Source organism: Periplaneta americana, chromosome 9 (assembly GCF_040183065.1).
Source record: "Periplaneta americana isolate PAMFEO1 chromosome 9, P.americana_PAMFEO1_priV1, whole genome shotgun sequence".
NCBI lineage: Eukaryota > Metazoa > Arthropoda > Insecta > Blattodea > Blattidae > Periplaneta > Periplaneta americana.
The window spans coordinates 18489274-18503625 of NC_091125.1; the positions used below are offsets into that span (position 1 = coordinate 18489274).

General features: G+C 35.3%; 1 protein-coding gene across 4 annotated transcripts in view; it reads left to right on the top strand.

The window, feature by feature from the left end:
• The window catches only part of LOC138705810 (tudor domain-containing protein 5-like), a 60712-nt gene that overhangs the window by 25252 nt on the left and 21108 nt on the right, over positions 1–14352 (top strand). For 3 of the 4 annotated variants that reach the window (XM_069834467.1, XM_069834468.1, XM_069834469.1), the window contains exon 3: positions 4192–4257. The exons of the other annotated variant lie outside the window; for it this stretch is intronic. In XM_069834467.1, the coding sequence (XP_069690568.1) occupies positions 4192–4257 (66 nt within the window). The remainder of the gene's footprint in view (positions 1–4191; positions 4258–14352) is intronic. 4 annotated transcript variants of the gene reach the window in all.

A 14352-nucleotide genomic window follows, 5' to 3' on the forward strand; every position in this document is an offset into this window, starting at 1 on the left:
GAACAGTTCAATGAGATTGTTAAGATAGTGCAGTTCTTTTTTCAGTGTCAGCTCATAATGCTTCTTCTGTTGAAAGATTATTTGATTATTCTCTGTAATACAGGCACAATGGACAAAGGAGAGGAATAGACTGACTGTTGATTTTGTGAAAGTAAAATTTAACTTCAGGCATTTGATGTGCAGAACATTTTTTGACTATTTGTGCCAATACAAGGAATTGTTAAAAAAAATTCAATCCAGTGAGAAATATACTTGGCTCTAAAATAATGCAATATTGTAAAAATTATCTTTCTAATGTTTGAGTCATATGTGTCTTCATATGTTTTAGGTCACATTCATTCCATACTAAAATGTTTGTCCAGGATTTTTTAAATTATTGTAAGAAGCTTTCAGTTCATTGAACTAAAATGTATCAGAAATAAAATATACTGTCAATTGGATAATGTATAATATATTACAGTTTCTTTCATTCAGTATTCAGAAAAATAAGTTGGTTGGTGCCGTTGGAGAAGGTGGTCCTCATTTCGGGATTTCAGAATAGGGTAATCATAACCATACCATACAAATAGATGGGAATTGATTAAGATAATCTCCTTTTAATTCTTCTATATCAGGAATAATACAAACAGGAGGATTTACATATTGAGCAGGGGTAATACTATCCTGTCTCATGCCTTCAACGGGATTGATACTTGTTGCCATTTTCCAAATATGTTTATGGCCTAGTTCTCCATCCTGCCCTACCCATTGGTCTAGGCCTTGGAGTCCAGAGGCAGCTAATATGGCTTCGTTTTGAATTACCAGATTCAGAGGAGGCAAACACAACAGGGATTTGAGGGCCCTGGTCGTGTAGTCCCAATGGTTCCTGTGATGCCTAACACACAAGCCATTGTATGGGATTCAACAAGTTCTCAGACCACCATACAACTGTTGCGTCATCTCCTCCTGAAGGAGGAATTTCATTCATGATTTCATGATATAGAACATATGGAATTAGGTTTTAAGAATTTCATAGCCTAGTGGTGGGAAAAGTAGCTCTTTTTCCAGAGTTGTTTCGAGTATCCAGGATCAAAGACAGTACTATTTCCAAAGAACAGTTCCGAAATAACAGCAAGTTTCTGACAGAATGTAATAATTACCAAAATGTTATGTTGTTTTGGAAGTAGTTCAGTTTCCAAAATCCCAGATCGTAATACAATTCAAACCACGACACTGTTACAGTCAGATTTGTGTGCAGTAAATTATAGAAGCTAGAAAACTTTCTAATTTTTTTATCATTCCTTCTGTTAAATAAAGAATGTTAATATTCTGTGATATTAGTCTTTTAATTTTATTTATAATAAACATTGAGGCTAGTTGAGCTACATTTGTACTCTTATGTTATTGCCATATACATTTTTATAATTTTTTCTTCATTAGATATAGTAAAACAATGACTTTGGAATAATAACAGACAGAATCTTACAGTTTAAAGGGATTTTCCCTCAACTCAATATGAGCAAATGCTGGGTAACTTTCGGTGCTAGACCCCGGACTTATTTCACCGGCATCACCTTCATCTCATTCAGATGCTAAATAACCTAAGATGTTGATAAAGCGTCGTAAAATAACCTACTAAAATAAATACAGTTTAAAATTTTATTTATTCTTGTTGCTACGTATATTAATAGCAGACCATGTAAAGGAAGCTGACTGGCCAATCGGAGTGATTGTTTAATATTGAAACGCACCCTGCCAGTTCATTGGAATTAAAGATTTCCGTGCTCTCCCCATCATACTCACCTGTGAAGCAACTACTGTACATCCAAGGAAAACACTTTGGCTGGAACAGTAAAATTATGGTCTCTGAGAAAGTATTTGGAGCATTCCAGATAAAGTGGTTGGAAGGTATGTTAAATAGTGCTCAGTTTGCATGAGGAACAGTCCGTCAGAAACTCCTACTGTTATTTTTTATTTTATTTATTTATTGGAGCTTCCTCAATTTAGAGGCTGCCATTAGACAAAGGATACAAAACAATACAGAACAAATAGATGATGAGAGCTAAAAGAGTAAGAAAAAAGGCAAACAAATACACAAACAAACAATGGCAGTTTACAGAAGAAAAAAAATTTCAAGTAAAGAATCAATGAAAGCTAAGAAGGAAAAAGAAAAATGATAATGGTGCGTCAATTTTTTCCATACACTGAATTAGAGTCCATATAGGCGGTTCCGTAAAAGTTTGACTGACTCTTTAATTATGAGGAGGGCCAGTTCATTCAGAAAAGATTTGTGCAGTCCCAGGGTCTTACAGAATTTAGAAGAGAAGTTGGGTATCGTTCCTCTTGCTCCAAACATCAATCCCGTAACACTGATATTGTGAAGTTGGTATTTATCTTTATAATACGGGATGGTTGGAACGTAGATTGCTCGTTTCTCCTCATGTACGTCTTCGGGCTGTCCTTTGTACGTTTCAAACCTGATGGTGGGGTCGATTATCATACCCTGAGACAGGGATTCGCTAATGGTGATTATGTCAATTCGTCTGTTACTGCCATTGTCGGCGGTTCCGTGGACTTCTTCATAGACGGTGTATTTTAGTTTTCTGAGGGCATCGGCCAATTTAGTTCTAATTGCATGGTGCCTATGTATACGCAATGTTTCGCCATAAGGGCAGGCTCCCAGGACATGTCGACCTGCTCTTCCTTTTTTGGAACTGTTTTTTTCTCGGAACTGTTCCGAAATTACTGTTATATTATTTTACCCTATCTCTATCATATACCGATTCATTGTGAATGAAGACTGTGCTCCTGCTGAGCGTCAGCTAAAAATTACAGAGTTAAAGTTACGTGGTACCTGCATACTGTACATGTTTGGATCCACCTACATATGCGAACAGTTGTTTTTGTTAATGAAAATAAGGAAATCTTAACACAGAAGTAATTCATCTGACTACAGTATACAAGGTTTCCTCAGTTCATGCACTACCCTGATCATAATGCCTAATATTGAGCAATTAATATGCAAGAAAGGGCCCAACAATCCCGCAAAACTAGCATTACAAATGATCAGTAAATATTTTCACTAAATGGTCCATTAATGCATTTGTGTTTGTTTTATTTTAAGTATTATATAAATATCATTTAATGAAAGATGGAGTGCAGTTCACCGTAACAGAGTTCAATAATATGTTTATTTATTTACTAGAGCTTCCTCAAATTAGAGGCTGCCATTAGACAAAGCATACAAAACAATACAAGAACAAATAGATGATGAAAGATAACAGAGTAAGAAAAAAATAAACAAGTACACAAACAAACAAACAATGGCAGTATACAGAATAAAAAAAAAAGTTACATGTAAAGAAGCGATGAAAGCTAATAAGAGAAAGAAAAAAGATAATGTTGCGCTAGTTTTTTCAGTACACTGAATTAAGAGTCCATATAGATGGTTCCGTAAAAGTTTGACTGACTCTTTAATTATGAGGAGGGCCAGTTCATTCAGAAACGATTTGTGCAGTCCTATGGTCTTACAGAATTGGGAAGAGAAGTTAGGTATCATTCCTCTTGCTCCAAACATCAATTCCGTAACACTGATATCGTGAAGTTGGGATAGACTTTCATTTGCCATGTTTTGTAACTTTTTCTATCACATATTTTGCAATGAAGCACACATATGTAAAATACATAAACTAATATATGTTTTTTGTATTTTATGATGTAACAGTATTAAAGAAAAAGTGGAAATCTAAAATGCAGTATTTAGTTTTATTCGACTTTCATTTCGTTCCTAAAGTAACAGTCTATTGATTTCATACATGTAAATACTTGTTTTAGGCGTTTACATTACTTTTAGTTTAAAGTGATAAATTTGAGAAACAATTATCACAAAAAAGGAGCTGCTACTGCAAACCACCCATGTCCAGCTTATCAGCACAGTGCCCGCTGCAGCGAAGCATCAGTGTAGCAGGCGGCACGTCACACTGTGGTGATGGTGACTGATGTAAACCAAAGCTAGGTTCTGACAAATGTCAAGTGACTGACTGCATAATGTAGCTTATTTTATATTTGTTTGTATATTTTAATGGAATGTACATTTTAAATTAAATCTTGTAAAAAGTTTCTTTAGTTTCAGTATGAATCTATTGCTTTGATAACGAAATAACTTCTTCTGAATGTTTTTTAATGTACTAAACTCCTAACCCTCTTTCGTAGACAAAGCAAGGCCGATTGTGCAGCATGAAGCCTCTGGTTGCTATTGTACTTGCAGTGGATTTTAAGGTAATTCGAGAGTTAGTACAAGATGTGCTCTGTATGTATGTATTTCATGTTTCATTTTTTGTTTGTTATTAATTGTCTAAAGTTATGCGCTGCTTCTGAAAAGATGAAGTGGAGAATAACATTTTCTTATTCTAACAAGATATGAATATTTGATTGTACAGACCCAGAAACAAAATTTGTCCACCTGAATTTTCCAAGTTCCAGTTATAATATACTGCGCATGCTCAGCTCAGTAAGCAGTGCTCTGTAACTGGAACTTGGAAAATTCAGGTGGCTCAAATTTTGTTTCTGGGTCTGTATCTTTGAACAAGATATTTCGTGACTGTCAAAAATGTCGTTCACATGCATTCTGACAAATTTACTACGATTTTTTTGTACTTCATTTAATGAAAATGCTGTTTTGGTGATTGTGTTAAAAGCATAAGTAACAGTGTGATATAAATTGCATATATTTTATCATCATAAATGCTACTAAGTATAAACCTACTAGTATTGAAGGAAATTTTATGAAAAATTATGGGACATCTGATGTATCTGGGAAGAAATGTATTTTTTTCATGTTAGACATCAATTACAGAAACAGTGAATTAGTGTGCACCAAACTGACAGAAAGCGTACTTCAGAAACAAAACACTGAACATTATATCATTTAATTTGTTAATGCTATAATGATTAACACACAACATTGGTGCAAAGTTGATTGCCACTATTTCAGTATGATTTTGAAAAATGCACCACTTTTTGCCTTATCTTCTAGATTGCTAACATTGGACATATGCTGCTTTTTGCTCTGTCGTATAATACTAATTTTCTGAAAAATAATTCATGTAGATAGTTGTAAATATATTAATTGTGTGTGAGGAATGTTTTATTGGACTCCTCATTTTGTAGATGGTAACTTATTTCTGTGACGAAATATGTTCAGAATGTTGTTGGAGAGGTTAAATAGCATGTTGTAGCCGATTTAAGTGAACACCATATTTTAACGTTTTGGTGGCTACTTCATTCACACACAACCCCCAGTATGTCTGGAGGACCACATCTGCTTTTGGTCGACGGGTCTACTAGACCTAGTTGGGAGATCTTGTTGATCACCAGCTTTCCCTCCTTAAGCCACTGGAGGACGATTTTAGTGCCATAACAGGTCAGATGTTCAGAATTTTTTATTTATATTGCGTCATTTAACATATCTTATGTACGAAAACAGCTTGAAAAGAAAATTGTCCAAGCCAATTTTGAGTAGAATAACATTTTGTGCAAATGTAACATTTGCTCAGTGATGTAGAAGGAAATTCTGTATACAGATCGACAAAATGTCCGTAGCGTTATCAGCTGTCAATGTCTCCTTTGTTTATTGTTTATCCAGTTTATAATTCAGTTCACCCTGAAGGAAGTATCTCATTACAGGAATAGTCATTGGTGTATAAGAAGTGCCATAATTAACTTGAAATTACATTCGTGATCTACATTCTAAGTAATATTTTACTTTACTGAAGAAAAAAAATGTAAACCCATTAAATATTCTATTTCATTTGTCACTTTGCCTTATCAAAGAAATCTAACTATAAATTATGTTATAGTCAGTTTGGAGTAAATTGTCATTCTGTATTATCTTTAAAAAAAACTATAATTTTGTAGTAAAATAGATTGTTTATCTTCTATAATATTAGTCCCTGACTCTTGAATACTGGTACGTACTGTGAACAGAACCTGCCCAGTAATTTAGGATTAATGATTGCACATCGCATGCTAAAGTCTCATTCTAGATATCAGGAATACTGGAGACACGTGTTGCCATGAAAATTTCGAAGTATTTTTTACGCCATGATTCTTCACCCCTTCTTCAGAATATAAAAAATATTAAATAAAAATCTTTCTTCATTACATAGGGTTTAAATCAGGCCTGTCCAGTCTTTGAGCCCCAGGTGCGCTATTTAGCTGTGCCAGTGCGCCGACAAGCACTGCAGCATGCCGAGGCTCCACCACGCGACTATCAGAGTAGTAGTGGGGACAACCACAAACTCCAAAAATGGCTTGACTGATTTGGCGATTTTTAAAGATATTTTGTAGTTCGTATGGAGAGAGGCTCATCATTTCAGATTCCTGCAAAAGCAAACTCACTACGAGAGTGTCAAGCTGCCATGAGGGTGGTTGCACGCACAAAATGGACACAATTTAAAACCACTTACCTCTATGTGTGCTGTCAACTGTAAACCTGCTTAAGTTCGCTCAGCATCATTTCATGATCAATGCCTACCAGAATGCCGTAAGCAGTGGCATATGCAGAATATTGTGAAGGGGGTGTGGTCATTAATAAAATTGTTAACAACGGAAATTTTAATGCACTAGTTTCCGAAATAAATGACTTACAGGTGATCTGAATCACCCATTGTCTTTTCGTACGTTTTCTCATTGAAAGAGTAGTAATTAATAAAAACGTATCTTATGAAAGTTGTTTGTTTTGAAGAGCTCTATCAAATGATACCATATTTGACCACGACTCTCATTTGAAATTTTAAAGTAATACGCCACTGACTCTACTGCCTGTTAAGGCTGATTGATGAAATCAAGCTCAAGTGAAAGTTCACATGTGCTTTAGTAATAAATATTTTTATCTCGAAAATTTTAATGCATTAGTTTCTGAAATAAATTACTATTACATGTGGTCTGAATCACCCTGCATATTTCTACTTTATATGTGTATGTTATAAATAGTAACCAATCAATTAGTGGAAAAGTGCATTGAAACAGATGGCCATCATTTCCAACACGGGTTACCACTTTTTACTTTTCAGAAATAGAAACAAAATTTATGGATTCTCCCTCCCAAGTTTTTTTAACTTAATAGCTGCGTACTGCTTTACACAAAACATCAAATTACTTCTTGTCTTAATAGGTAATGCAAAGAACTTTATGAGACACATTAATCTCTGCCTCTGTGCAGTGTCACAGTTTGTGGTGAGGGGATGAGAGATGGCAAAAGGTTGTACTAATCTGCGAGAAAAAGTATGTCTAAACTCTCACCTTACACTCAGGCAATCAGTGACCAGAGCATTGGAATGAAGGAACCAGGTATTTTTTGTTTTGCTTTTAGTACTCTGACATCTACGACCAAAATAAGCTACTTGAAACTCAACAGCCAGTTGCTGGCAGAGATATAATGCAACATCTGTACTTTCATTTAACAGTGGTTCCACTTATTTTTTTATTTATTTATTTATTTTTTTGCTTCTAGCAGATTCCAACAGTTTTTTCTCAGTTTTTAACTTGTGTATGAAGTCTGAACAAGTCATATTAGTGTTCGCATAGGCTTCCGGAGCTGGTGTACAGGTCTCTGGATAAACTTCGGGGCTTATACCGCGTTGTCTTGGTGTTGGTGGCTGATGTTTTGACCATTGTGTTGTGGTCATCTTCAGAGCTGTGCGAGCTTATATGTATATATATATATATATATATATATATATATATATATATATATATATATATACACACAAGCTCGCACACTATTTCTTTATCCAACTTGCTCAGCTCTGAAAGATGACACAACACAGCAGTCGAAACGTCAGTCACGAACACCAAGACAATGCGGTATAAGCCCCGAAGTTTATCCAGAGACCAAGTCATATTAATGTTTGTATTGATGAGAAGTTCTGCTTTGATCGAATCAACAGAACACTTGTTCCTAACATTTGTTCACTTTAAAGTCTTATGAAAGAAAACCCTCTCTACATAGGCATTGGAGGGTGGTAAGGCAAGACACATGACACCACCTCTACCAAAGCAGGCAGGTGGCACTGCTTAAAATTCTCCATCCACTTCAAGCCCACATTGTTGCCCCCTTTGCCTTCTAAAACGTTTGACAGTACGTTTTTAAGACACTATAGTTTACACAAACAGGGCTTTCATATTGACACTAATTCGCAGTTCAGTAGCTGCTGCTTGAACGTTTTTAAAGAAATTCGATAGTTTCCTTTTAATGATAATGGTTCAAGTTTGTGTAGGGAGTTGTTTTCAGAAAAATCGAAGTTCTTCTGAAGATAGAAGATAGCATTTTCATTAGGCCTAAACTTACAAAATCACTTTCTGGTGATTTTATAACATTGGAGTCAGCTTTACTTCTTATGAGTAGGTCTATATATGCCCTATAAAGAACAGTATTCATGTATTAAAATAAATTACATGTAATAAAATGGGGGAAATTATTTTAGTGAATTAAATTATAAAAGTCCCAGAAATAGGGGCATTTAGTGTCCTGAATGACGTTCTGGTGGGCTCCAGACAATGAAGTCAAAATCAGTATGAGTGGCAAGCCTGTTTTCAACATATGCTGCAGCTGTCTATTGCAGATCATCTTTTAAATTGACCATTGTATTTAGCCATGCTTTGAATTATAAAAATAGCAATATTGACTGTTATTAATTTTTGCTGCTGCTGCTGTTGCTTCTGCTTTTGCTTGATATAAGGAACCCACCAAAGATACTGGTAGAACAAAAATTATTATTATTATTTTATAATTGAAAATATTCGAATGGAATTAGAAACTAATAGCATAATGGAAAACCATTGATAATAATTAATATTTCAGAATGGTATACGCATTTACAGAGAATGGGTCAAAGCTCTATGTCTTTAAAGCTGCTTCATTATCAACTCATTGGAACTACAAGAGTAGAAAGACCAAAGAAATTCTGTCAGGAATAACTGACGACGATGATGAGTATACTACTGCTGCTGCTGCTGCTGCTGCTGCTGCTGCTGCTGCTACTTTCAATATCAAATTATTAGTGAAAACACGGAAATTTTACTTGAAGCAAGTAAAGAGATAGGTTTGGAAGTAAATCCTGAAAAGTCAAAGAATATTTTTTTATTAGATTATTTTACGACGCTTTATCAACATCTTAGGTTATTTAGTGTCTGAGTGAGATTAAGGTGAAAATGGTGGTGAAATGAGTCTGGGGTCCAGCACCGAAAGTTACCCAGCATTTGCTCATATTGAATTGAGGGAAAACCCCCGAAAAAAACCTCAACCAAGTAACTTACCCCGACCAGGAATCAAACCCGGGCCATCTGGTTTTGCGACCAGACACGTTAATCATTACTCCAGAGGTGTGGACTCAAAGTATATGATTGTCTCGTGACAAGAATATTGTACGAAATGGAAATATAAAAATTGGAGATTTATCCTTTGATGAGGTGGAAAAATTCAAATATCGGGAGGAAGTTAAATGCAGAATAAGTATGGGAAATGCCTGTTATTAATCGACTGAGAAGCTTTTATCATCCAGTCTGCTCTTAAAAAAGCTGAAAGTTAGAATTTATAAAACAATTATATTACCGGTTGTTCTGTATGGTTGTGAAACTTGGACTCTCACTTTGAAAGAGGAGCAGAGGTTAAGGGTGTTTGAGAATAAGGTGCTTAGGAAAATATTTGGGGCTAAGAGGGATGAAGTTACAGGAGAATGGAGAAAGTTACACAATGCAGAACTGCACTCATTGTATTCTTCGCCTGACATAATTAGGAACATTAAATCCAGACGTTTGAAATGGGCAGGGTATGTAGCACATATGGGCGAATCCAGAAATGTATATAGAGTGTTAGTTGAGAGGCCAGAGGGAAAAAGTTCTTTGGGGTGGCTGAGACGTAGACGAGTGGATAATATTAAAATGGATTTGAGGGAGATGGGATATGATGATAGGAATTAATCTTGCTCAGGATAGAGACTGATAGCAGGCTTATGTGAATGTGGCAATGAACCTGCGGGCAGGTTCCTTAAAAGCCATTTGTAAGTAAGTTATGTTCAATATAATGGGACCTTTACAGTTGTGAAATCTTCTGGAAAAATATGCTTATGTCAGAACTATAAGAAAATCAAGTACACTCATTGGCATAAGGTGAAATACCATACTAAAAGAAAAAAAGTATCAGTTCGTATCATAATGATAAGTGAATTGTGGGTTTCATATTATTTTTGTGTTTACCAGTAATATTTAAATGGAGGGGGGAAGTCCTTTTATAAACAGATATATCCATTTAATTGTTGTAATGGTTTCATTTGTTTTCCCATGGTTTTTATGGATACTGCACATAAAGCAGTAACAATAAACATTTGTGATGGAGAACCTTAATTGTTGTATGAATTGCATCACACAGAATGTAAGGAAGTCGTAGGTTATTGTTAATACTGTCTTGTCATTTTGTCACAGATTCAGCCAATTTAAAGTGATCGCTTCCTTGAAATAATTCTACGTCCTGAAGATGCTGCAAAAACAGTTGCATTAATTGAGGATGGAAGGAGCTTCAGATATGTCGCTCATACACTTGGTGCATCATTAGATTCCATCCAGTGGACTCTAAAACAGTATTGGGAACTTCAGGTCAATTGCAGAAGGCATGTTGAGATGGTAGTAGAGCACTACAGTGACAGATGATAGGTTATTCAACTGCAGGCTTTGAAGGATCGAAATACAACTCAGTAGTTGAATTGCAAAATTGTCTCCAAGTGTCAGAAGTCAGTGTAAGTGAATGAACAATAAGACGAAGATTATATGAATGGCGTTTGAAGGCCTGAAGACCTAATACAGGTTCGCAATTGACAAGACATCACGTTGCATGACTTGGATTTACAGATCAACAGCAGGACGGACATTGGTGCACTGGAATGATCTATTATTCACTCTTGAATCAAGATTCTGCTTAAGATTGCCAGATACGAGGGCGAGAGTTTGAAGGAGGACATGCAAATGATTTTCACCATGCACAATGTTGGACAAGATAGCCCACAATGCAGGTTTAGTTATGGTGTGGGATGAGTCAAATTCAGAGGCAAATAAGAGCTTGCCATCATTAAAAATGGCTCCTTTTCTGAGCATCTACTGTAGATCCTGAGTGAGCAAGTTGTGTGTATTTGTTTTTGGATGAAGTTGGTATTCGCTGTATGAATTGTCATGCACATAATCCCTATTTCAATGTCACTGAGCACATACAGTACATGTTGGAAAGAGAATCCGTCATCGAAATTGTGTCCTTGAAAACTGGCTTATCTTAGAGTCGTACTACTGCAACAATGACAGGATATCTCATAGTGGACAGCATGAAATGCTTTAATGAATTTGATCAAGCAGAATGGAGGCTGTAATTAGAGCAAGAGGGGTGAACACTCATAATTGACTGAGTATGTCATCCAAAAAATCACTGCACATTTGAACAATTATGGAAGAGGTTGTCTAATTTGTGAAGTACATTGAAAATGAACTATGTTTTCAGTAACAACAACTTACAAAGAACTCTCAGAAGTGAAAACAATCAGTAAGGAAAAAATCATGAAATTTGTTTGTTCATATTGTAAGCATAATAAAACAATATTATGGATTTATTAATTTGTCCTACAGAATAATATCTGTAATATTGACAATTAATATTAGAGGAGAAAAATTCGCTCCGGCACCGGGGATCGAACCCGGGTCCTTGGTTCTACATACCAAGCGCTCTGACCACTGAGCTACGCCGAATTCAATCCACAGCACCGGGTTCGATCCCTGGCGCCGGAGCGAATTTTTCTCCTCTAATGTTAATAATCAAACAAGTTCACAAAAAAGTGTTTAAGTATTTTTTTGGTGATAGTATAAAAATAAAGTAGTTGAAAATTGGAAGAACAACATCGGTTGAATAATGTAAATATAGATCACATGCTGCTGCATAAAATTTACATATTTAAACGCTCTTTATGGTAATTTTACAACTTCGTTTGTAATTTGCTGAAGCTAATAGCATGGCATTGTTCCTTGTTCAAAAAAGCCGAAAATACTCTTGTCAACATTTTGATCTAATGTAATTTTCCTGAATATTAACATTTCCTTTTTAATCAATGTGTTAATGTGTCTCAATCTAACCACTAGGGAATGTGACTTGAAATTTCTAATGCAGAAGTAAATAATCTTAATTTAGAAGAATTGTGTGCACTTGAAAAATTGAAAGTAGAAATTCGAGAGTTTGAAGCCAGGATGCTCTTTTTTAATACTATTTACTGCATTCTTATAGTGTATTTTATTGAAATTTCAAATAGATTTATTGTACTATATTTTGTAGGCTACAATTACTGTACATATTTAATCCCAGTTACTCTATTGACCTGAATATAAGATGATCTCACATACAAGACAACCCTGAATTTTTTTAAGGGTATCTTAACAGTATTTTAAATGTTAGGCTGCATTTTAAGACGAGTATAATTTTTATAAGTACCGGTATATTTTAAGGTAAAAAACCTTGTATTATATTCAGGCCCTTATGGTGCATCAATTTTCTTTTTCCTTTCAATTTCACATAACAATTCAATTAAACTACAATCTTATTCAGAACATAAGAAAATTTATAACTTTTTATTAAATAACAAATACATACAGGAACTGTAGATGACAAAATACAGTACAATATTTACTTTGAATTTTAATAGGAAATATTACATGGACACAGTGAATAGTATAAAAGAGGATATCGTAGTTTCGAACTTACGCTTTCAATTCTTCAAGCACACATACTTCCACTTGGCCAAGCTTACCTATCTTCTGCACTAGTGTTATTAGTCTCAAGTTTGTTAACTGTTTCATTAGACAGTGATGTCATGTCACTCAAAGTTAAAGTCTCTTTTTAAGAAAAGTAAGTCTCTGGCTTTTTTTTTTTTTAACTAATGGCAGGTATTTGACTGATCATCATACACCCATGTGAAGGCAGTTGTATAGACCAATTTACCAGCAGAATTATTGCCCAGGGTGCACCATAGGACATTGATCTGTGCTACACCGTGATGAGATGAGATGATGATGGAGATTTGTTGGGATGTCACTGGGTAACCAGAACCAAAATATTGATTACAGTATTTTCGAATTGATTTTAGGCAAGGAATAACATTGTGCTGCTCTCTTGCACGAATTACGGACCTCTTATCTAGTAACAAACAATGTGTATGTCGCGAATTTTTTATATCCTTAAGGTTTTTTTTAAATTTACTGTAACTCATTTGGGTGCTTTTTCGAGCTGACATTAAATGGACACTTTGTGGGACTCTGTGACCTGTGGCCCGCATGATGCACAGCCTCCCATTAAGAAGGTACTATGTATATTGACAATAGAAGAAAACATTTTTATCCTAGGTAGAGTAAACGCAAGAAGAGCTTGCCACGGAAAGCTGCACGAACTTCTGGAAATGTTCGGGTACACTCGACCTCGCTTCGATTTGATTGGCAAACTGTCGACAGTTCTCAGTCGTCTGCTGGCTTGATGTTTCGAGTGAGATTTATCACAGCGCATGTAATGGAACCTAAACCTTGTTGCAGAGTAGCTAATAACATAACATTGTTGAAAATACAGAAGCACGAATTCTTTTACATATAAAATCACTGAATGAAATTACAAAGGTGTTATAAGAAATATGTGATCGTGTAATAATTGATATTTGACATTGTAATAAAATACTAATAACTAATACTATGTGATTTTATTAAAATGTTCCGATAACTAGCGTGGTACTATGGTCGATTTATTTTAATCTGTATATACTCCTTACGTTATGAGCGGTGCCTGTTTCGTTTTTCATACATTTATAAACGTTATAAATAATTCCCTAGTTTGTGTAACGTTTTATTAGCACTTCCTAATTTAGAGCCAACGGGGGGCATTGTTAAGTACATAGAATGTTATACAGAACTCTTTTATTTTACAAACACACTTTAAACTATATAAAAATCCTGATATGAGGGATAAAACGCAGAATATGTAACGCATACGCTGGCTTCTACCCGCTCTGCACAATACATTTCACGATACAAACAGCTCAAGACCGCGCTTTCAAATGTGCCCTGTAATCAGTATTACGTCATTCATAGCAGCCCTGTGACAAGCATGACGGCACGAGGACCGAATATCGTTCTCTGTGCATCAGTCAAATGGGCAAGCTTTCTTTGCACTTCCTCTAGGAAGGTTGTCGTGAAACACTGAAACTGCATATCGTAACTGTTGTATATGCTTCAGCAAGTTATTAACAGTACTAAATTGGTGGTGCAAGTATGAGCTATTCACAGCTGGAAAACCTTTTATCT